The sequence below is a fragment of the Tachyglossus aculeatus genome, chromosome 19 (assembly GCF_015852505.1).
Source record: "Tachyglossus aculeatus isolate mTacAcu1 chromosome 19, mTacAcu1.pri, whole genome shotgun sequence".
Classification (NCBI taxonomy): Eukaryota; Metazoa; Chordata; class Mammalia; order Monotremata; family Tachyglossidae; genus Tachyglossus; species Tachyglossus aculeatus.
This window is the reverse complement of record NC_052084.1, coordinates 8164573-8190219: the sequence shown is the minus strand read 5'-3', so window position 1 is coordinate 8190219 and position 25647 is coordinate 8164573. Positions and strand designations below refer to the sequence as shown.

The 25647-nt window shown below is 46.1% G+C and overlaps 1 protein-coding gene across 3 annotated transcripts in view; it reads right to left on the bottom strand.

Moving 5' to 3' along the window:
* DUSP10 (dual specificity phosphatase 10) overlaps nucleotides 1–25647 on the bottom strand; it is an 84871-nt gene that overhangs the window by 7435 nt on the left and 51789 nt on the right. The window contains exons 1-2 of one of the 3 annotated variants that reach the window (XM_038761088.1): nucleotides 23238–23326; nucleotides 18097–18941 (exon numbers count right to left, since the gene is read on the bottom strand). In XM_038761088.1, coding sequence (XP_038617016.1) covers nucleotides 18097–18898 — 802 coding nt within the window. In that variant the 5' untranslated portion in view covers nucleotides 18899–18941; nucleotides 23238–23326. Of the gene's footprint in view, nucleotides 1–18096; nucleotides 18942–23237; nucleotides 23327–25647 lie in introns of those variants that run through there. The other 2 variants (XM_038761089.1, XM_038761092.1) reach the window with 2 other exon arrangements.

Sequence of the window (25647 nt, the reverse complement as noted above, 5' to 3'; positions counted from 1 at the left end):
CCCACATGGAGCTCACAATGTAAGCATGTGGGAGAACAGGTATTGAATCCCCATTCATTCATTTATTCAATCATATTTATTGAGTGCTTACTGTGTGCCAAGCACTGTACTTTATAAATGAGGAAACTGAGGTACAGAGAAGCTGAATAACTTGCCCAAAGGGGCCACACAGCAGGCAGATGGTGGAGCTGGGATTAACACCCAAATCCTCTGAATTCCAGGACTATGTTCTTTTCACTAGGCCACACTGCTTCCCTGCTTTTCTGGGAAGCAGGAAAATCACTGTAAAATGCCCTTGACAACTCTGCACCCACTCTGCTTGCTGCGTGACCTTGGCCAAGTCATTTAACTTTTCTGTGCCTCAATTTTTTCATGTGTAAAACAGGGATTAAATACCTGGATTTCCTCCCCCTTAGATTGGGAGCCCCATTTGGGACAGACACTGTCTGATCTGATTGTTTTGTACCTACTCAAGTGCTTGGCATATAGTAAACATTTAAATAACCACAATTATTATTATTATTATTATTATTATTATTATGCATTCACTCATTTTCCTTGAAACACGCCTGTGCCAGAGAAACCTCAGCCTTCAACCCCATTTGCACAAATATTTAATGGAGATCACTAAGCCTTGGGCTCAACTTCAGTGGGGGTGAATGCTTTCTAAATGCAGTTAGCAGAACCAGAGAATTTATGGGTTAAACTCTTGTGGAAAAGTAGATTGCCTGTCGTTCACCAAGAGCAGTGGCCAAGGCCAACATGTTTTGGACATAAGAGGTTTAACACGATAATATTTAAATAACACAGGCATGCTGCTTGAGAGGACACTTGGATGTGTGTAAATACAGTCTGTTCCTTTAAATCTGTTACCTCATTTATTTATATTAGAAGGGAAAGCACTAAGTCGTGGTAATTTTCCACGACGGCAACAATTAAACAGCTTTTGTGTTATTTTAATGAGCCGGTGACTTTTATGCCAGGATGATTCAAGGCCTAAGATCCCCTCCTCAGGCTATACAGGAGAGGGCAAGGGGTCCACTGGGAGCCCCAACTTCTGATAAGTTTGGGGGTCAGGGAGGAAGGAGCAGCAGCTGAGGGATGGGCCTGAGGGAGAGTTAAACCAGAAAAGATATTATGGATGCTCACATTTGCACAAGGAACTCCACACTGTACAAGAGGGAAGACTCCTCTGGCACCAGCATACTCTTTGCCCCCCTCTCGTCTGTCTCCCCTGAGACCCCTTTCCCACTAGCCTTGAGCTCCCTCCGGCTCTATATACAGCAGACCACCACTCTCCCCACCTCCAAAGCATTATTAAGGTCACATCTCCTCCAAGAGGCCTTCCCTGATTATGCTGCCTTTCCCTGGCTCCCTCTCCCTTCTGCACCATCTATGAACTTGCATCAGTGACCTTAGGGCATTTGGTATTCGCCCTCCCACCCTCAACCCCACAGCACTTAATGTACATATCTATAAATTATATTTTATAAATTATTTATATCAAAGTCTACTTCCCCTCTAAACTGCCAGCTTGTTGTGGACAGGGAATGTGTCTATTAACTCTGCTGAACTGTACTCTCCCAAGTGCGCTCTGCACACAATAAACACCATAACAAAAGGGTAAGAAACAGGTTAGAATTCCAAACCGTAAAATCCCAATGGGGAGGGTGTGGGGGAAGATAGGCCCCTCACTCTGAATGTGCTAGCCGCTGACTGGTTTAGGAGCCTGGCATGGCCCCCTCCCCGCCAATATGCCAGGCTCAGGACTGCCCCTTATTACATATCCCAGGTCACAGTCTGTGCCAGGCCAAGGAGATAACTGCCCAAAATGCCTTTGGTTCCCCTGAAATGCCCCAGCATTAAGTCTCCTCTTTCAGTGTGCACACACATAGACAAACTCTCTCACCCCCAGCCTAGAGACCAGAGATAGAGACCCATTCCAGGGTCTGAGATCCTCTTGAGAGTTTCAGTCTATTCTTGATATGGAGAGGGTTGGGGGAATGGGACAGGAGGATAGAGAGGAAGCAGGAAGCCAGACCTTCTCCCTCGAGTCCTGTGAATCACTGGGAACAGCCCCAAACTGAAACTTCAAGTCACTCAGATTGGGAAGGAGATGCCAGGCATATTCTAACCCAACCCTGCCCCTCCCGGGCACCTGAACGCTCCAGAACCAACCCAGGCTGCTCTGGACATGCAAGCCAGAGGGCCGGCATGTGCCGAGTGGCATTTCCCCTTCCCAAAGCTCGGTTCACAAGTCGGGCCCCATGCAGATTAGGGCCTCCACATCACTGGGTCTCCAGAGTCCCCCAGAAAGCAGGGGCAGCCTTTCGCAAAGCCGCAGTAAAGCAGGCAAAAGCTCTATACCACAGCCAGAGGGCCAAGGGCCTTCTCTGCCAATCAGTAATCCGCTATTCCTGTTACTGATTCGCCTATCTTAGCCTGCTTCTCTAGGTGTGTGTCTCACCCTCACCGTCTCTCCCCATCAAGAGAGTGATTTCCCTGTGGGACAGGGGCTGGGTCTGAGTCTCTCTCTCTCTCTCTCTCTCTCTCTCATTCTCTCTCTCACTCTCCATGCATTCTTCCCAGCACTCCTTACTGTGCTCTGCACACTGTATGGACTTAGTATTATAGATTGATGGAGTCCAACATTCCCCATTTTACAGTTTTCCCTCCCCATCCAGAAAGCAACATTCTTAGCTTTTCAGTGCAGATGAAGCCAAGTGATTACGTGTTACTAAATAAACAACCCCAAAAGCAACAGAGTTCCTCATTAAGTATGGCCAGTGGACAAAGGGAGGGAACAGGAAGAGTGGCGCTAAACAACTCCAATTCCCAGGGGGGTGGACATTCATCTCAGAACCCTAAATTAAACACATCACAACTTCACAGCAGAAGTATGTTTCCCAACGGGACTTAAACTAACATTAAGCCCAATTAAATAAATCACTGGAAATGTCAAGAGTAAACCCCCAACCTTGCCCCAGGCCCAGGGGAGCACATATTTCTACTGTGAAATATTCCCAGTAGAAATTACATTTACAAAAGGTCAGCCAGAAACATTCACCATGTTCAAAAACAGGGAAGATCAGGAGGACAAGACTTCACCATGGTGGAGTTGGTTTGGTTCTTTCATTGTTGTTAGACGGCTCCTGGAGTGGCAGAAGCAACGGAACTTGAGAAATTGTTCAACATCCTATCCTCTCCACCCCTAAAGCAGTTTGTGGGTTTTCCAACAGTTTCACCAACTACCTTAGTGATAAACCCACAAACTACGTGCTTTCACCGGCAAGCCCCTTGTTCTATCCTTATGTGTTTAATGATCCTGTAACATTCCCTTGGAGGTCAAATGTCAACAATGCAGTGAGCTCAAGTTGGGAAGGAGTGGGGAGGGGAGAGTCAGTTCTGGTTGTCAAAGTTCAGAAGGTTCTACTTAAACCACATATTTGTCTTCAGCACGGGCTTGGGAATCAGAAGGACCTGGATTCTAATCCTGCCTCTGCCACTTGTCTGCTGTGTGACCTTGGGCAAGTCAGTTAACTACTTTCTACCTCAGTTACCTCATCTGTAAAATGGGGATTAAGACTGGGAGCTCCATGTGGAACACGGGCTGTGTCCAACCTGACTGGCTTGAAACTACCCTAGTGCTTAATATAATGCCTGGCACATAGTAGGTGCCTAACAGATACCATCCGGAGGCTGCAGGCAACTTCTGCCAAATCACCGAGTCGTACATTGGACTGACTCCACCAAACCCACCATTTTACAGAAAGTCAGTTCTAAGACTTGGATAACCTCAATTCCAAAGAAAAGGGTGCGGAAGAGAGAATTATGCCCCCTCTGCTACTGCTTCAGTGTCACCAATCTCACTGTCGATAAGCCATAGGTCACATTCCTCTTTCCCCTCAAAATTCAGTATGAAGTGATCTCACAGTTGACACCTCTCCATGGTCTTCTGCTACTCTATTGCTCGTGGACAAGGCAACCATTTATCTATTCCTATTAGGCACAGACCAGCCTTTGCCAGAATTCAGCCTGATAAAAAGCAGAGAGCTGTTTCCAGAATAGAACAGTTATTTTTAACGAGACTGAGTATGTCTGGAAGGGTAGGGGTCACCATGGCACACACTGACTTACTGGCGTACCTGACTCGCAGCAGAGTCACAGAATAGATACGTGGCCACGGTTTGTCTAGAGAGGCTGGTACGAACCAGGTCAGGGCTTGGAAGTACCAGGTCTTTGGTCACTGCACCCCTTGCGCCTGTTGGCCAGGTAGACCAGGTGTCCAAGACACCAAATGGCCACCTGAAGTTGGCTTGTCGATAGATTATGCAGATGAACTGGGCTAAGGGACCATTTGCTCGGCTCTTAAGCTCTGTTGTGGGACAAACACGTGCTCTTAGCCCTCCCAAGCACTTAATACATGCTCTGCACCCACTAAGCACTCAATAAATACCACTGATCATTTCTCTTCTCTCCAATCCACTGGCCAGACCTGGGCTGGAAAGGTGACTGGCTCCTGCCCCCAGACATCCCTACCCAGGAACCTGCCAGCTTCCACCAGAGAGGCACCTGCTGCCCAAGAATGTTCAGCTGTATTCTGCGGGCACAGCAGCTGCAGAAGAATACATTGCTCAGAGTTCAGATGTCTGGTTGGAATCCCCAATCATATTTATTGAACACTTTCTGTGTGCAGAGTACTGAACTAAGCACTGGGGCAAGAACAATATGACAGGGTTCTTAGATACATTTCCTGACCACATGGGGCATAGAGTCTAGAGGGGGAGTATTTCCTGAGCACTTAGTACTGAGCACTGTATTAAGCACTTGGAAAAGTACAATAAGAATTGGTAGACAGGGTCCCTGCCAACAAGGAACTTGCAGTCTTTGGGGGGAGATAGACATTAAAATAAATAACAGATAGGGGAAATAATCTAGTATAAGCATACATGTATAAGTGCTGTAGGGCTGGGGTGAGTATCATAGTGCTTAAGGGGTACAGAGCCAGGTGCATAAGTGACAGAGGGAAGGATAAGTGGAAGAAAACCCTCCTAAAATCACATCTACTCCAAGAGGCCTTCCCTGATTAAACCCTCACTTTCCCAAGCTTCACAGTCATAACGATGATATCGTTTAAACCCTTGCTAAGTGCTAAGCACTGGGGCAGATACAAGATTCAGATTGGACTCAGAGTTCAGGGCACCCTGGGCCACCCCAGAAGAGCCCCAGGCTTATGGTGGCTAGTTCTCAAGCAGTAATATTAAAGTGCTCACTGCAGAGCACTGTTGTGTTTTGGAGAATACAATAAAGTCAGAAGGCCTAAGCCCTGCCCTCAAGGAGCTACTAGTCTACCGGGGGAAGACCTTGCTTTATTTTAATATCTGTCTCTCCCTCTAGACTGTAGGCAGGGAACACGTCTACCAACTCTGCTGTACCGTACTCTCCCAAGTGCTCAGTACAATGTTCTGCACATAGTAAGTGCTCAATAAATACAATTGGCTGATTGGTTGGTTCTATTTCTACTTGTTCCTGCCCCTTCTGAACTGCTTCTTGTTAGGCTTCTGGTGGGAGGGAGACTCCATGGAGAAGTAGCAGCAGCCAGACCAGATGATGACAGAACCTGTCACAGCCATCAGGGCCATTCCACTGCAGCAGATGAGGTGGGAGATGCTGAAGTTTTCACTCTTACTTGCTGTTGGCTATGTTGCTTCTCTAGGTACTGAGGACATTACCCCGGGCTCTCTTCCCAGCCCAAGGCAAGGGCAGTTCAACTAGTGTTTTCTATGAATGCTTCCTATACAAGCTTCAGAACTCTTAAGTTACCATCCAGGTTTCCTCTCTCACTTGTCCTCTGTTTCAGTAAGCCACAGCACAGAAAACTGCCCTTACTTAACCAGTCAACAGAGAGCAGAGAAAGGCCAAAGCCAGGGATCTGGATGAAGAGGATAGCGGTTTTCGTTTTCTCATAAATAAGAAGTCACTCCTTGTCTTTGTTCCTCTGATGAACACAGTTTGTTACATATGAGTTCCTTTCTTCACTGTGAAACTACAATGTTTAGGAAACACTGCTGGGGAGGGAAAGTTTTTTTGCATTTTTTCACTGGATGGTGGGAGGCAGGGAACATGACATGGGGTGGTCTATTCCTCTTTGTAAGCGCTCCTGCTCAGTGTATCACTTCAGTGCCTTGAGGCATCTTTATAAATGCTTAGAAAGACTAGAGTAGTAAGAAGTTTTCGGAACAGAGAGGCCACTTTGGCGTGTTAACTTTGGAGAATATTTTTCTTTCCTAAGATGGCCCAAGATGCCCTATAGAGTGGAAAACTAATTTTCTCACACATAATTAGCCTGTCAACATACTTATTGAATTTAGGTAATCAGGATCAAGTTTTCTATTATTATTCATCTTCCCCGTCGTAGAGCAAAGACCAAGTGCAGTCTCATGAGGTGACCTTCCTTGTCCTTAGCTTTCAACTGGGAGAGAGGTACAGCACTGCTTCTCATTCATTCAACTGTATTTATTGAGCACTTACTCTGTGCAGAGCACCATACTAAGCACTTGGAAGAGTACATTTTCTCCTTAGACTGGGTTGGAGCCTCCAGCTGAGGACACATATCCGTGGCTCTCGGGTGAAGGAGCGGCCCAGGGATCCCTAGAAGTCAATGCAGGCCAGTGATTGGCCTACCAGCTCCTCCCATTTGTATTCAAAACCAAATGCTGAATTTGTCATGGCCTGTGACAGCAGCACCATCAAAGCCACCTAAATAATGAGATGGAAACAAATCCATCTCTTAGGAAAACGACTCTCTGCTGGCCAGTCAGTGTCTCCCCCTAAACCAGACCCTAGCTGCCCTTCTATCATGAAATGGCGAGGCTGGTGGATTAACCTGTAGTTACCTGGTGAGGTCTGTTACTCAAGCCCACTTCCTATATCAAACATTGATACTTTCCCCTCTGTTAATTTTACATGTTTGTGAACCATGGCTTAAATCCAGAATTGGTACATATATAATGATACCCAGCAATTAATGTGTCAATTTTAGGGAAAGTTAAAAACATCTTACCAGCGATGGAGTTTCCCAAGAGCAGTCAGGGTGGTAGCCCAGGGCCTGTGGTATAGGGCGATCTCCTGCGCAAGCCTGGCAAACACCCTCAACTCTGGTAGCTCCTTTAAACCCAAGAAGCCCCACCATGTTGGGAAGTATTCTTAATTATCTCCCCATCTTTAAAGCCCTCCTAACATCCCATCTGCTCCTAGAGGCCTTCCTAGACTAAGCCCTTAATTTCCCTGTCTTAAACCTCCCTTGTATGTCACTTATGCACTTGGATCTGTTCCCCTTAAGCATTTTGATATTCTCCTCTCCTCCAGCCCCACAGAATTTATGTACATATCTACCAGTAATTTAATGTTGGTCTTCCCCTCTAGTGTCTAAGTTCCATGTAGGCAGGGATCATCTATGCCTACTTATTGTACAATCCCAAGTGTTTAGTAAAGTGCTGTGCATATAGTAAGTGCTATTGATAGATAATATAACTGCATTGTTCAGCACTCTGTACCAAGCACTGGGATAAATACAATCAGGTCAGACACCTATCCTGTCCCATATGGGGGTCCCTATCTAAGTGGGATAGTGATATCTGGTGCTTAATTCTCATTTTACAAATAAAGCAACTGAGCCCAGGGACGTTATGTGCATTGCCTAAGGTCTCACTGCAAGCAAGGGTCAAGAGGGATTAGAAACCAGGTCCTCTGATTCCCAGACCTGTGCTCTCTGCCCCTAAGCCACTCTGGTTCTAGGAGAGAGCTCCACTCTGATTGTGAGGCCAATACATGGCAGGTGAGATTGTAAAACACAATGCTTCCTGTACACACAGTAAGGAGGTCGGGAATCAGGCAACTATATTCCTGTACTTGATCCCTCAAAAGGCAGCCCTCTCTGGCCACATTTGACATAAAACATATTTACATATAACATATTTCCATCTAAGCATCTATCCAGGGCTGCTGGGAGACCCAGAGTTTCTCAAAATGATCATGCTGATGTATGGCCTAGCCTTCTTTGTAACATGTGTGGTGTAAGTTTGTTTCTCATGCTGGGGTTTTGGATCTATTTTGGAAAAAAAACAACAACAATGGACTATAATTCCCCTTTAGACTGGAAACCAAGTCAAAGGCAGGGACTGTGCCTTTTATTCTAGTTTCACCAGAATCTGACATGGTCTTCTACATACAGTAGGTGTACAGTAAATACAGATGAACAAATACAGCTCACTAAATAACTTTGATGATCCGGGCCCAGGTGCCATCCTCCATTTTTGAGCACCAACACTGTGCTAGGTGCCTGGGAATATGCAGTTATAGTATGAATGCGCCCGGCCCTCGGGGAGGTCTGCTGAAAATTATGGATCTTCCCTGTGGCTGCAATGTCTGGATCTAATGCAGCTCAGCTCTGTCACACAGCAGGCAAGAAGTGGAGTTGGAATTCAAACCCAGGTCTTCTCTCTCAAAGTCCTGTACTCCTGCCCTTAGCCAAGCTGCTCCTCCAAGATCTTCCCCAAGATTTCTTGTTGAGATTTAGAACAGTTCACACTCCTGAGTCACAGTGGGAAAGACTGGTTAAATCATTGGGCACAGCAGGAACTGGGGTTTAGCAAATGCTCCATGAAGACAGACAATTATTAGAAGGCCTTACAACTAAAACCATGGTGGAGCAAGTGTGAGGTTTGCCAGTATTCCCTAACCATAAGACTTGTTTGCTTAGAAAAGAATTCAGAGCTACAAATCAAAATTTTATACTCTCTGGTCTTGAAGTTAAAAAAAGTTAATCTTCAAAAATCAACTCAATTTTATTTTCCCTTTCCTGGTAGTGTTGCTCCTTGTAATAGGGCTCAGTTCCAGCTGGCTTGAAAATTTGGGAAAAGAATGAGGTGATTTTAGGCAGTCCCAAGCCTTGAAGAGAAAAGAAGCCCAGTTCTGTGAGTAGCTTACCCATTGTTCATAATAAGAAATGGTCACTGATATTAAAAGTGGCAAGCGTGATCTAGTTCAGCCCACTCCCACAGGATTTCCTCTGTTCTCTTCCAGCAAGTTCTGACCTTCAGCACCAGGAAAGTTCCAATTCCTCTCCCCTAGGTGATTCCATGAAGATGTCAACTTATTTTCTAATGCCTAAGTTATTGGTGGACCAGGGTGTCCAATAGAATCCAGATTTCCCTAAATGCATTTCCAGGACTTTGTTTTCTAAGTGCATTAGGAGCTTCAGAACAACTAATGATCTTGGTTTTTTTTTTTTAAATCAATGCTTACAACATGCCAAACAACAGACTAAGCACTGGGGCACAGACAAGATAAACAGGTCAGACCCAATCCCCATCCCACACAGGGTTCACAGTCTAATATATAGAGATTAGATTGAGGTCAAATTACAAGTTTCTGGGTACCTCCATCTATATTTTATTCTGCATGACAACATGGTGCTGGGCCAAGAAGGGAACATCCTTCTCATCAACAGAAGTGGGAATGAAGGAGCAGTATCCTGGTCCACTACAGACATCCCTAGATTAGGAATTCCTTGCCCCTCTGTCCATTCTGTTCTAATTTCATCAGGACCTTGCCAGGCTGGAGGAAGGGAGGATAAGGGGGAAATTGGCTACTGCATCATGCCAAGCAAGACCTGTGCTCAACAGATGGTCCAAGTCCCCTTGGATGGAACTAAGGGACACTGGACTGGACACTTCTGTTTCTGCTCCCTGGGGTTGGGTAGCTTTGACAGAAGGAAAATGCTGCGGAAAGAGAATGAAAACTGTGGCAGCCTCAACTGTTTTTCAAGGCAGCAGCCTTCAAGAAATTCAACATCCACTGCTACCCCCAGATGGACAAGGCCTTTCAATCCTAAAGCACCAAGATGGCTTTCCTAAGCCACCACTGCACTGGCCAGCTAATAGTATCACACAGGTGGCTACTGTACATCGGTAATATTCATTCAATCATATTTATTGAGCACTTACTGTGTGCAGAGGTAGGAGAAAGGGCCTGTGGAGGATGATCCTCCAATAGGGCACCTTCCCCCAATAAAATGGCCATCTCAGGCTCTCACCCATTCCAATCACCCTTGAGCGAACTTGGAGACCTTTGGAGAAGTATCATTGAAACATGCTAAGGACTCAATGTTTTAGCATTAGAAGAAAGGTATTCAGAGTAATAAGCACGGAGCACTCGGTGATAGAGATGAAAAGCCGGAGGCATGGGCTCTGGCCAGTAATGTCGTGAGGGATGAGGGAGGCATCACAGCGGACCACAATCTGACCAATTCAGCAGGGCAATGTTCTTATCAAAAGAGTGAAAGATTTGACACTAGGAGTCACTAGCGCAAGTTAGAATGCCAGCACAGAATGACCTTTCTCCAATATCAGAGCACTTGGGCCAACTGGGACCTCTTAAAGAGAAAAAGGACAGAGAATCAGAGGTCTGAAATGTAGAACTCGAAAGGAGAAGTGAAGGAGGTGTGACTCGTTCTGGAGAAGGAATCAGTCTGGATGGTGGGTGGGCTTAAAATGGTCTTCAGTGTAATACTGACTTAGGGCCTTGCTGGCCTGCTGGTCTGTCTCCACTAAGAACACCCAGTATATCCAGATGAAGTCAGCCTACTGCAATAGAGATTAAGGTTATCCATAAGGAAGAACTTCTCTAAAAAGGGTGTCAGACAGAAGACTGGGAAGTGAAAGCAGAGTGAGGAATCTTCTCCCTGGAGGAGCTTTCAACATCCACCCAGCCATGAAGACGAATGGATTGGTGATCAGCCCCCACCATCTTAACAAACCCTGGATCTCATTTGGAGGACACACAATTCAATAGATGATACTTTTTCCCCCCACTAAAATTCAAGTTTGAAAAACACGATTAATGGTGCATGAGTGAAGATTTTGCAGCTTCAAAGTCAAATGTATTCCATTCACCATCACACATTCAATCCCCTATTTTCCTTCTAAGTACTCTTCCACATTTCCGGGTGCCTGTCATAGGGTGATAGCCTTTAAATAAAATGCACCCACGTGTCCATTCCTAAATTGAGGCACAAGTTCAAAGTTGGTTTCCCTTGAAAGTGAATAAATCAATTCCCCTTCTAGATGGGAGATTGTTTGACTTGCCAAGTTCTGAGTAATGAAAGACGATATGGACAGACCTTAAGAACCTTTTGAATGAAAATACTGTCAATGAATCACAGAAATCAGGTGAAAGCCTTGAGTAAAGGACAGAGGCAGGATATACATGAAGACATGGAGGGGGTGTATAATTTTGGAAAATAAAATAAGACTTGTAACCCACATTCCCCTTTATGCAGGCCGTTTATTTCTGCACCAATTGTTGTAGTTTGGGATGGAGACCAGGAAATGGAACCAGGAGCCTATAACGAGGTAGCGCAGAATAAGGTCACCCTCTTCCTTGAAAAGGGAAATACTCAGTTGTCAGGCATGGCCCTCTCAGTACTACATAGTTTCCAGGCCTAACCTAACCCCTTTGTAGAACAAGATCAGTATGTACCCAAAGTCCTGCTGAAAGGAAAGAAACCAAGAAGGAACGAGACACCATCTGTCCTGGGGACCAACATCACCTCAGTATCCCAACGAGGACAGTAATCAGAGCCTAGGGTCAAAACAGATGATGAAATTGGATTCTCACTCTGAGCCATTAAAGCAGTTCATTTGGACCAAGCCCTGTGGCTGTAATAGGGGCCTGGCACCTCACACTCTTACTTCCCCCCGACCTCCATCCTGCCCTCCACCTTGGAGAACCCCCCCACCCCCCACCCCACTGCAGTCAAGCCAATCTGTGAAAGCAGAGAGGCATGAACCACTTTTATAGCTTCACATCACTGCCCAAGAAGTTTCCTGGGACATAGCGCCTTAGTAATGCTCTTAATCTATGTGGCCTTAGGCAAATCACTTCACTTATCTGTGCCTCAGTTACCTCATCCATAAAATGGGGATTGAAACTGTGAGCCTTATGTGGGAAAGGGATTGTGTCCAACCTGATTTGCTTGTATCCCCCAGTGTTTAGTATAGTGCCTGGCACATCATGGGTTACTGTGACTAGAACATGATATTCCAGAACCGCTTGAGACAACCCTCCCCTCACATGCCCCTCAAGCTCCATCACTGGTCCTGGGCACTGTAGTCGTTCTTGATTAGCCCTGGATGAGGAAAAAGAGTGGAATGAAGCAGGAGGAGACTCATTTCTACCTCATTTTGCACAGCCAAGGAAAAGGCAACAAAAATGATGAAAAAAGAGCTTCAGGTTCCAGAACTCTCAGCTCTAGAGTCTTTAGCTCACAGATAAATTACCTTAAACAAGGAAAATAAATCTTTAACTTAAGGGGGGAAAGAAATGTTTAACTGGCTTTTAGCACTAAAAATGTTTCACACCAAAAGATTCCAGTTTCTCTGGAAGTTAAAATGTCCATCATCCACAAAGGGTTGACTTTACTTGTGAACAGTTAGAAAGCCCCTACATGTCAGTCTGCCAATGGAGAAAAAAATACTGGTTATTTCAGAATATCAAGCCTTGGACACACACACACACACACACACACACACACACACACACAGCCAACCTTGCTTCAAGCCAAATCCACATGCATAAGCAAACCAGAGTGGAAGGAACCAATTTGCACTCAAGCTAGGATACTTTTTAATCCCACAAAGATGTCCCCAGAAATTCCCAGTGGCGGGAATGAATTGGCCAGGAGAAATCAGATTGGATAGACAGTCACCTCCCAGCCCAGAGTCCCCACACCACGAAATTAGGGGAAAGAAAACCAGCACCAGGTCAGTTTACTTTAGTAACAAAATGAACAAGAAAAGGACAAAACTACAAAATGGTGGGGCTGAGGGGTGTGAAGGGAGGGAGAGGGGGAAAGAGAACCAGGATGAAACATGTTGGATGCAAGTCCAGTGCTGCCTCTCAAGCATGATTTCCTTCAAAAAATAAAAAATAAAAAAAAATCCCATGTCCATGGCCCAGCAAGGGATGATAGGGTGGGTGAGTGGGGGAAGATTACTTCTTTGATTCATTCTCAGATTTCAGAACATCCCACCCTTTTAGAAATGCATTTTTGGTGGTGAGATTGCTAATCCCAGAAGCAAAAGAAACGCCACAGTGATGAGTGGGTAGAAAGGCAAGCCCGCATTCTTTCATTATCTGGCGAGTTGGGTGATGTCACTGGATACCAGTTTCTAATCACTTTTTACAAATCCCTTTATAAATAGACAACTCTAAACCCGCCAGAATTGTCTGGGCCTCTTGGCCCTAGCGTGCTTTTATAATTACTCGCAGCTCCAACTGTAGGCTACTTAAATTAGTTGGCAGTCACCAAGCTATTTTTAGGTCATAGCAACGCATACACCCCCCCCCCCCCAAATCTCTGGTGTGGTATAGTACATATGGCCCCCTAAAAGACAATGGTATTTATTGACAAATTTCCCTTTTTCTGGTCACCTTCATTTCTGCTAATGCCAGAAGGCAGATGCCCAACACTTTAGAGTGTTGAGAGAGGGATACTGATGTTTACATAAATGTTGTATGGTTTGATTTCATTCCCTGAAGCTCACACCAGAGTGGAAGGAGGGCCTTGAAACAGTCACCAAAAACTCAAAAAAAAAAAAAAAAAGAGGCAGGGAGAAGAGTACGACTTGCTCTTTAGCTTTGTTATTGGACCTAAGCCCACTCCAGTCACCAAATGATGTATTTTAAAAGGCCACAAGCATTTCCTTTCAGAGTTCCTTTTTGCTAGGGAATCATTTCATCTTAAGTAACTCATCTCCTTGGAGACTCCCCAGAGGGTTTTCACAGAATGAGATTCTGACCCCCCAAATCATGGAACCTTTCCATGTCCTGACGTCCTGGGTTCTTTCTCTGTGTCTCCCCAAGTACCACCATTTTCTTCTCAACCCTCCTAATAAAGTCCCTTAGCTTCACCATCAGGAAGATGAGTACCTTGTTCTGGATTTACTACAATATCCTGGCAGAGGAAAGATAAAAAGGTGGGTATGGGCAGGGAATTGTTTAACAGCTCTGTTATATTGTACTCTTCCAAGTGCTTAGTACAGTGCTCTGCACACAGAGTACTCTCAGTAAATAAAATCAATTAACTGGGGTTCTGTGGAAGTGGAGGCTCAAAGGACAAGATTCTGAAAAGCACCTTGACTTGGGAGGATTCTTCTTGAATCCACAAAACTCTTGCCAAAAGAGAATAATTCAGAGTGCTCAACACACAGAGGGTACAATAAGAGATTTCCAAAATTGGCTACATGTTGAAGAGAAGTACACAAAGAGTCAACAGTATAAATCAAGATCAGGATGGGTTTGTTTTGCTTCAAACTGACAAGTGTCAGGGGGAGACAGAAGAGAGAGGAAAGAGAAAAGAGCGAGAAGAAAAGAGACAGGGGATGAGGTTACACTGTCCAGATGATACTCATGTAACACCCAGAGTGAGATGCAGTGGCAATTTTGACCACCTTCAGCTCTGCCTTCTCCCTGGAGCACATATGTGGAGCTGGTTCAGGCTAAGCCATGCCAACAAGTCTCTTTCCCTCTAAACAGACTGCCAAAAGTGCCAAGGGGATCCACTGGCAGTTATGTCCCTCTTGATCCATGGAGGCAGGTCAAGCAGGAGCATGTGCTTGGTGCAGTTTCCCAAAGATAAGAATACAACACAGTTTCAGACGCAGGCGGTCACCCACCAGGGGAACTGTAAATTAGAACTGTAATCGAATCCCAAAGTCCTCAGAAGGCTGCTGATCAATTTCTTCCCAACCTGACACTGCATGACTAAAATGGCAACAGAGCAGCCTCCTACTTGACAGGCAGCACCAAAAATGGAGAACATGGCACCGGAACAAGGGGTGGGGGGGAGAACGGGATGTAAGACTTGGACTGCCAGGATAGCAACCAGTGTTTACAAATATAAAACAGAGGATCAAATGGGCTAGCCATAAATTACCACTGACCTGCACTGAGCGAGACAATTTCTCAAAATGAAGGGGCTTTAGAGGGGCTTCTGTTATATTTCAGTCCTTTCCCCCATCTCACCCAGTTCCCCTCTGCACAAATGGAAAAAAAAAGTCTGTCTTCGCTCCCTCATCAAAATGGTGCCACAATCGACCCCTCCCTTTCTCTGGTTATGAATGAAGCTAAACCTTAAAACTATAAAGGAAAGATTTAACTGAAGAACCCACAGCAAGGCAAAACCAGTCTGTCTGGCCCCAGAGACTCACGTTCTGGTTTTAGGATACGCCTATTCCCTGGCACCAATTGAGTTTCCGAAGACCCTTGTACTTGACCCTCTTCTATCCTACAAGGAAAATGGAGACTCGTATGAACAGAGCACTCTTCCCCAAGCATGCACTCACTCCCTCTAGGCCATTCCAAAGAAATGAAAAAGGGGACGAAGGGAAGAGGCAACCCCACCCCTGCTGATCAAGCTCTAGATTTTGACCCCAACCCACAGAATGACACCTGAAAAGACAGAGAGAATCCAACTCCTACCGCCAGAGCACCTTCTAAACCAGCCGCTTCCGCTCCCCGCCAACTTGAAAGTGACTGGTCCAGAGTGGCAGCGGCCCAGGGCGCTCAGTGGTGAGGTCACTACTCTGGCCCGCCCCGCTAAGGCGATCAGACTCCCAGCCCAAAGGAACCACGCCAGGCTGAGTCCGAGAGGCATCCTATGTGGCCAGGGAGTGGTCACTCCCCCTGTTCCCCACCAATACCTTCACAAACTTTTTCCGGTGATTTCTAAATCCCTCTTCCCATCCCCTCAGCAGGAAGTGGCTTGCCATGCAGTGGGGGTGATTCTACAGCTCTAGGTCACCCCACGTTCAGTTTGGGGGTGAACAGACATCCTGACATTTAGGTGACTGCTCCTTGGGTCGAGACAGAAGACCGGACTACTTTCTATCAAGAACATCTACCCTATGAGAGGAAAAACAAAAACATAAGAACCAGATCAAGCAACAGATGAGGAAACAAACCACAGAGACCCACACCCACTTCCCCAATGGGAGCCTTCCAGGGAAAACCACTTCATCCCTTTAGAACGATAAGGAGATCTCAATAGGGCTGGCACAAACATGGTGGGCCATCAGCTCGTCCTGCCTACTTTCTTCAAGCCCTTAGTACAGTGTTCGGCACACATTGAGTGCATGCTGGTTATGCTGCTGAATAGTGCTCAAGTACTCTTCACTGATTGATGGTAGGAACTCCCTGCGATGGTCCTTGAATCAGAAGCCAAGGAGACATTCCCCAAAGGAAAGAGTCTTTTGTCCCAGGATGGAACCACTTAGCTTCACAGACATAACCATTCCGGGACTAAGCCCTCATTCCCCCCACCCCCCATCCCTTCCGTGTTGATGATGCACTTGGCTGTACTGCCCTTAAGCACTCTGATACTCACCCCAGCAACCCAGCACCTGTGTACAAATCCTCCCTCTCTACTGTTTCCCCTATCAGTGATTTATTTTCATGTCCATCTCCCCCAATAGACTGTATGCTTCTTGTGGACAGCAATCATATCTACCAACTCTATTGTATTATACTTTCCCAAGTGCTTAATACAGTGCTCTGCATGCAGTAAGTGCTCAAATACTGTTGATGGATTGTTCCCACAGTGGGATTTATGGAGGCAAGAAGGAAGGAAACAGCTAATTCATTTATTCATTCAGTTGTATTTATTGAGCTCTTACTGTGTGCAGAGCACCGTTCTAAATGCTTGGAAAGTACAATTCGGCAACAGATAGAGACAATTCCTACACAACAACGGGCTCACAGTATGGAAGGGAGAGAATCAAACTGGGGGCAGGAAGGACCCAAAGCTATAAGGAAGAGGCAGTTTTGCTGGTGGCATATACAAAGTGCTTAAGTTATTCACCTAACTGGACATTTGCAATTGTTTGATGTGCATATGCAAATTTCCATAGCCTTTCATCAATACTTTGGCAGGTTGAGGATCTGCCCCAAGTCCGAATAACTTGGCTAAAATACAGGAGAGGCTGGAGGAGAAAGGATTACCGCAAACTAATATTTACAAAATAGGGAATACCAAAGCTCAGACAAGGCTCATTGTGGGGAGGAACACATCTACCACCTCAGACTGTACTCTCCCGAGTGCTTAGTACAGTATTCTTGCACATGGTAAGCGCTTAAATGATTGGTTGTGAAACAAGGAGTGGCTGTCATGAGCGCAGGTCAAGTTTAGGCTGAGTATCACAGAACTTTCTAATTGATTCCACAAAAAGCAAGGACATCCCATCCCCGGTATAGGTACTGGACTATATTCTTTAGGTAAATAATATTACCCTGCCTACAATCAATGGTATTTATCAAGCACTTACAGTGTGCAGAGCACTGGACTAAACCCTTGGAAATACAATAGAGTTGGTAGATATGAATAAAGACACCCCCTTCTTAGATCTTTCCGTTTATTTATTAATGGATTATTGTAGAGTTTAACTGTTTTATGGAAATCTAGAGATCCAATACCAGCATACCATTTACCAAAGGATAGAAGGGTAAGAGATTTTAAACTCCTTGCTGACAGGGATCATATCTACCAACTCTATTGTACTGTACTTTCCTCCAGCGCTTAGTACAGTTCTTGGTGCTCAGTAAATACTATTGATTGGAAAAGGAGACATCCCTTGTAGAGCTCTGGTACAGTAATGGTAGAAGTTGTTTGTAATGGGGCTGTTTTCACCAGTGTCATGCAGACAGCATCTGAACCAATCTGCCTAATATTTTAAATCTTTCCCTCTATGAGCTACCACCACCCAAGATACCAGGAAAAAGAACTCCCCACAGGGAGAGTATCTGCACGCTTTGTGATGGGATTCAACTAGGATCTCATTTCCTTCTTGCATCCTCGGCTCCCCTCTTCTTCCCCACAACCCCCGGCACCCCCCACCACTAACAAAACCATGGAAAAGCCTGAGGTTCACAAAGGGTGTGTGTTTGTGCAACGTATGCGAGGCGATCAAGTCTGAGAAATACTACTACATTCACAGAATAAAATCACCATAAGCACAAAAGAACGAAGCGATTTCTTACCTTTCAAAACGAGAGGTTCTTTGCCTTCTCTCTTCAGTGACTCTAAGACTACATGAAGTGGCTGAGAAGGCATCATCCGGTTTGGTTCATTTGTATTCTCATCATAAACGACGATATCTTTGGAAAAGATCCTCTTGAAAGAGTCTTTGCCCTCCCTACAGGAGATCAAGTCCAAGACGGTGATCTTGCCCTGCTGCAGTCTCCTCCTGCTGATCTTATCGGAACAGTTAATGTGAACAGCTCCTTGAATATGACTCTTATTGTACTCCAGGAACGGCCTGCAGTCTATGATGACGGGTCCCTGACTTGGTTGGTGACCCTTGCTGCATTTGGTCATTTTCTTAGCCAAGTCATTGGGGTAGATGATTTTTATGCTGGCTAGCTGCTTGGGCGTCCCGGACACCGGACTCCCCACCCGGCCTGGACTCAGGGGGCCGGAATTCTCATTGTTGTTGACCATCTGGTTGGCAGGGCAGGTGGTGGAAGTCCCGATGTTGGTGGTGGTGCCGGCAACGGCTTGGGTCTGAGCCTGGTTGTCCTTGTCGTAGGTTGCCACAGTGCAACAACTGGCACTGCTGCATCCACAATTCAAAGAGCGGGCAGAGCCGTTGGATGAGGGCATATACGTGAGATTGGCAGCCTTTAAAGACACTACTGTGGTGGTAATCAGGGCCGTGTGGCTATCCCCGACTGAAGAGGCAGATTCAAGGTAGCTGGAGTCTAAACGGAGATTGAGATCCTGAGGTCGGACGGGCCTGGTCAGTGCCACTACTACCCTGTCGTCTAAAGGAGATGGAGGCATGAGGAGGCTGAAAACTGGCGAATCAGGAAGAACTCAAGATAGTCTGTAGAGGGGAAAAAAAAAAAAGGGGGAAAAAGTCACACACCACAAGGATTGTACATGCAGCCTGAAAATATCCCATCTCACTCTATTCCTCAACCTGGGGACAGGGAATTACTGCACTTGATCATTCTGACCTCTGCGTGCAACTGCAAAAGCTTTCAATTCCTTTTTATGAAGGCAAAGATGATACAAGACTAACTGCCACTGCCACCCCTCCCCCCTCACTCTGGTCATCAGGTGCTCCACCTGAGGATGATCAAATGGTGATGATCTACTACTCCAGACCGTTTTTCTGACAGAACATTCAGCTGTGAGGATTGTTAACAAGCACAGAGAACCAGGGCACTATGAAGCTAGAAGGGATTTCAAGAGGTGATCTCATCTGCCTCCAGTTCTGAGTGGACATGGTGGACAATCCTGGCTTGGCCCCTGTAGCTTTTAAGACTGGAAAAGGGGACAGCCCCAACTCTTTAATCCACAGGAATGCACAGCAGGCAAGCATCAGTGTAGAGGATGTCAACTTTCCTAAGCAAATCCAAATGAAAAATGCCCTCCTGAATATATGCCTCCCCCAGGTGGATTTCTCAAACATCACTCACTCCTTTAAGGAAAACAATATGCCAGAATAGAAAACGTTTTTACAAATTTCTCTCCCTTTTTTTCCTTTCCCTGCATGCTAAACTGAGTTTTCCCATTTCACCACAGGCTATGACTGGATTGTAAAACCAGAGCAATAGGGTCAAATCTGGGAGCCCCACCACTCCAGAGGGGATTTAGCAAAACCATCCTCCACCCACTGCCTGTCCACCCTCAGGGAGTGAACGATTTTCCTTCTCCTCCTCCCTTCAGTCACTCAGGGCCAGTTTTTGACCACCTTTCCTGAACAGTGGTCCTTCACCCAACGATTTCTGTTCTCAAACGCCCACACCTATCTCCCAGATCCCACTAAATGAACTTTGACTTGCTGATCCTCCTAAAATGAGTTTGTCTTCAACTCTTCTTAAAAGCTGGGATTCAAATTTGAACACTCAGATTTCCTCCTCGGCACTTTACTATTCATCTGCAAGAAGCCAGTGACATACTTGTTTTGAGAGAGCGTTATCCCGGTCCTCATACACGATTTAAGTCTCCACCGTTTAGTAGACACACTCTCCCACAGAAGTGGCAAAAACCCCAGCCAAGAGAGCTGATCTACCCCACAAAAAAAAGCTTAAACACCTTTTATGTGAGAAAAATGTTACCTACAAATAAAAATATTGTCATGTAGAAAGATATAACCACCTTAAGTAAATAATAATGGCATTTGTTAAGTGCTTACTATGTGTACATATATATATATATATATATATATATATACACACACACACAGCAGCGTGGCTCAGTGGAAAGAGCCCGGGCTTTGGAGTCACAGGTCATGGGTTCAAATCCGAGCTCCGCCAACTGTCAGCTGTGTGACTTTGGGCATGTCACTTAACTTCTCTGTGCCTCATTTCCCTCATCTGTAAAATGGGGATTAAGACTGGGAGCCCCATGAGGAACAACCTGATCACCTTGTAACCTCCCCGGCGCTTAGAACAGTGCTTTGCACATAGTAAGTGCTTAACACATGCTATTATTATTATTATTATATGTTTGTACATATTTATTACTCTATTTTACTTGTACATATCTATTCTATTTATTTTATTTTGTTAATATGTTTGGTTTTGTTCTCTGTCTCCCCCTTCTAGACTGTGAGCCCACTGTTTGGTAGGGACTGTCTCTATATGTTGCCAACTTGTACTTCCCAAGCGCTTAGTACAGTGCTCTGCACACAATAAGTGCTCAATAAATACAACTGATTGATTGATTATGTGCAAAGCACTGTTCTAAGCGCTGGGGAGGCTACAAGGTGATCAGGTAGCCCCACATGGGGCTCACAGTCTTCACCCCCATTTTACAGATGAGGTAACAGGGGCAGAGAAGTTGTGACTTGCCCAAAGTCACACAGTTGACAAGTGGCAGAGTCGGAATTAGAACCCATGATCTCTCACTCCCAAGCCCGTGCTCTTTCCACTGAGCCACGCTGCTTCTCAAGACACTCCAAATCCAGGAGTCAGCCTTCAAAACACCCCTCCCCTCTACCAATTTTAAGACTTTCCTTCCATAAATGTGGACGGTGATGCCGAACTAAAACTTCTCCACTTGGAGAATATTTTTGAAAAACAAGGTCCTGCGGCAAGAGGTAATAATCGTTTCGAGTCCACAAGCACACGAAACGGTAAAAACTCTTATTTTGGCTGCAGCGGTTTAATCCCCACATCAACAGACTCCTTTCTTCCAAAGAGGGGCCCGAACGGAGACGCATGGACACACAACTACATTACGTTTAATACAGTCCAGAGATCTGTGGATAAACTCATCTCCCACACGCAGTAGAAGCAAATCAGCATCCCTGCATCAGAGGGTCGTATATCTCCTATGAACCCATAAAGTCCCCGGCAATGCTACAGGAGGTACAGGAAGCAGCGTGGCTCAGTGGAAAGAGCCCGGGCTTGGGAGTCAGAGGTCGTGGGTTCTAATCCCTGCTCTGCCACTTAGCTGTGTGACTTTGGGAAAGTCAATTAACTTCTCTGTGCCTCAGTTCCCTCAGCTGTAAGATAAGGATTAAGACTGTGAGCCCCACGTAGGCCAGCCTGATCACCTTGTATACACCCCTGCGCTTAGAACAGTGTTTGGCACATAGTAATAGCTTAACAAATACCATCCTCATTATTACCTTTCTTCATCATTTCGCCGCTCCTGTCCCCCTTTATTCATTCATTCACGCATTCGATCGTATTTATTGAGCGCTTACTGTGTGCAGAGCACTGGACTAAGCTCTTGGAAAGTACAATTCGGCAAAAGAGACAGTCCCTCCCCAACAACGGGCTCACAGTCTAGAAGGGGGGACCCTCTACATAAAAAAGGGTGTCGAGACGATGAGGGGATGAGATTAATTTTAAAAAGCTCCGTGGCACTCTGTTTCTGCACCCTTCCATCTCCTAAGCGCCCTCAGACCTGCGGCAAAACCTTCCTAACAAACCTCGTCTCTCTTTCTTCCCCAAACTCCAGGGGCTCGGGTAGAAAGGGGAGTCCTGCAGGTCCCCGCCTGTGAGCCCGATGTTGGGTAGGGACCGTCTCTATATTCATTCAATGGTATGTATTGAGCGCTTACAGTTTGCACTGCACTAAGCGCTTGGGAAATACAAGTCGGCAACATATAGAGACGGTCCCTACCCAACAACGGGCTCACAGTCTAGAAGGGGGAGACACAACAAAACAAGACGTTTAGACAGGTGTCAAAATCGTCAGAACAAATAGAATTAAAGCTCTATGCACATCATTAACAAAATAAATAGAACAGTAAATATGGACCAGTAAGATAGAGTAATAAATCTGTACAAACATATCAATCAATCGTATTTATTGAGCACTTACTGTGTGCAGAGCACTGTACTACGCGCTTGGGAAGTACATGTTGGCAACATATACAGTCCCTACCCAACAGTGGGCTCACAGTCTAAAAGGGGGAGACAGAGAACAAAACCAAACATACTAACAAAATAAAATAAATAGAATAGATATGTACAAGTAAAATAAAGTAATAAATATGTACAAACAGATCTACAGGTGCTGTGGGAAGGGAAGGAGGTAAGATGAGGGGGATGGAGAGGGGGACGAGGGCGAGAGGAAGGAAGGGGCTCAGTCTGGGAAGGCCTCCTGGAGGAGGGGAGCTCTCAGTAGGGCCTTGAAGGGAGGAAGAGAGTGCTGTATATACATATACAATGCAAGCGCTTAGTACAGTGCTCTGCACATAGTAAGCGCTCAATAAATACGATTGATGATTGATGATATACACAAGTGCTGTAGGGAGGAGAAGGATGTAGGGTGCGGGGGGATGGGGAGTAGGAGAGGAAAAGGGGGGGCTTAGTGTGGGAAGGCCTCCTGGAGGAGGTGAGGTCTCAGTAGGGCTTTGAAGGGAGGCAGCGAGCTAGCTTGGCGGGTGTGCGGAGGGAGCAGGGCATTCCAGGCGAGAGCGAGTATGTTGCCGACTTGTACTTCCCAAGCGCTTAATACAGTGCTCTGTACACAGTAAACGTTCAATAAATACGACTGAATGAATGAATGAGCTCGAACCTCCTCCCCCGGCGTCCCCTCGACCGGCTCCCAACGGAGCGGAGTCCCACGTCCCCAAACCCCCCCCTCCCAAACCACGACGAGGCACGTTGCCGCTCTCCCCGCTCCGCCTAAAGCCCGTTCGGCGCCTCCCGCTTACTTCATCCAAACGTCCCTCCACCATCTGGCGGCCTGCGGCGGCGGCGGCGGCTACGGCTTCGCGCGCTCGGCCCCCATTCACTCCACTTCATTGATCTCCGCCCGCAACATAGTTACTTTCTCTTTTGGCTACACTGTAAATGTAAGATTCGAAAGGGGCGGGCCGAGCCGTGAAGGACGGGCGGCTGGGCCAATGGGAGACCCCCCGGTGGCTCCTGACCAATAGTGGGCCGGGAGGGGGGCGTGGCCTGGCCGCCGGGGGGCGGGGCTCCGCCTCTTGATGGACGGCTCGCCCGTGGCCCCTTCGGGCCCGCCGGGTGAGAGCCCGGGTGATGATGTCATTGGCAGCCAATCAACGGCTCTCAAGAGGCCGCCCGGGGCCGGAGCGGAGCAGCTGCTCTCTATTTACATGTAAACCAAACCGGCAGGATTCAGTTAACCTGTTCCTGGCCCGAATTGTCAATGGTGGCTCTCTTCCCATCCCCGCCCCTTCCCTCCCCTCCCGAGGCGAAGCATTGTGGTTTAGCGGCAAAAACCCGGGTCGTGGGTTCCAATCCCGCCTCCACTACTTGGCTGCGTGACTCTGGGACTTTTAGACTGTGAGCCCATTGTTGGATAGGGACTGTCTCTATATGTTGCCAACTTGTACTTCCCAAGCGCTTCCCCCCCTCGTCCCCCTCTCCATCCCCCCATCTTACCTCCTTCCCTTCCCCACAGCACCTGTATATATGTATATATGTTTGTACATGTTTATTACTCTATTTTACTTGTACATATCTGTCCTATTTATTTTATTTTGTTAGTATGTTTGGTTTTATTCTCTGTCTCCCCCTTTTAGACTGTGAGCCCACTGTTGGGTAGGGACTGTCTCTATATGTTGCCAATTTGTACTTCCCAAGGGCTTAGTACAGTGCTCTGCACATAGTAAGCGCTCAATAAATACGATTGATTGATTGATTCCCTTCCCCACAGCACCTGTATATATGTATATATGGTTGTACATATTTATTACTCTATTTATTTATTTATTTATTTTACTTGTACATTTCTATCCTATTTATTTTATTTTGTTGGTATGTTTGGTTCTGTTCTCTGTCTCCCCCTTTTAGACTGTGAGCCCACTGTTGGGTAGGGACTGTCTCTATGTGTTGCCAATTTGTACTTCCCAAGCGCTTAGTACAGTGCTCTGCACATAGTAAGCGCTCAATAAATACGATTGATTGATTGATAGTACAGTGCTCTGCACACAGTAAGCGCTCAATAAATACGATTGATTGATTGGGAAAGTCACAACTTCTTCCTACCCCATCTGGAAAATGGGGATTAAGACTGGGAGCCCCACGTGGGTCAACCTGATTAGTTTGCAGTCATTAAGCAGGGTGGCTCAGTGGAAAGATCCCGGGCTTGGGAGTCAGAGGTCATTCATTCATTCAATCGTATTTATTGAGCGCTTACTGTGTGCAGAGCACTGTACTAGGCGCTTGGGAAGTACAGGTTGGCAACATATAGAGACGGTCTCTACCCAACAGCGGGCTCATGAGTTCGAATCCCGGCTCTGCCTCTTAGCTGTGTGACTTTGGGCAAGCCACTTAACTTCGCTGGGCTTCAGTTCCCTCATCTGTAAAATGGGGATTAACACTGTAAACCCCACGTGGGACAACCTGATTACTTTGTATCCCCCAAGCTCCTAAAACAGTGCTTTGCACATAGTAAACGCTTAACAAATACCATTATTATTATTATTATTATCGTATTTATTGAGCGCTTACTGTGTGCAGAGCACTGTACTAAGCGCTTGGGAAGTACAAGTCGGCAACATATAGAGACGGTCCCTACCCAACAACGGGCTCACAGTCTAGAAGGGGGAGACAGACAACAAAACATGGAGACAGGTGTCAAAATCGTCAGAACAATCAATCATCAATCGTATTTATTGAGCACTTTGTGCAGAGCACTGTACTAAGCGCTTGGGAAGTACAAGTTGGCAACATATAGAGACAGTCCCTACCCAACAGTGGGCTCATAGAATGATAGCTATAAACAATATCTATCTACCCCAATGCTTAGAACAGTGCTTGGCACATAGTAAGAGTTTAACAAATACCATCATTATTATTATTATTATTCTCTGTGCCTCAGCTACCTCATCTGTAAAATGGGGAGTAAAACTGTGAGCCCCACGTGGGTCAACCCAATTAGCTTGTATCTACCCCAGCGCTTAGAACAGTTTGGCACATAGTAAGCGCTTAACAAATTCCATAATAATAATACTAAAGGGGCCGGAGGAGAAAGTTTCGGGAGGGGAGACGGGCTCGAAGGAAAAGAGAAGAGCGATTCAGGATGGCGAAGCCCTCAATCAATCAATCGTATTTATTGAGCGCTTACTGTGTGCAGAGCACTGTACTAAACTG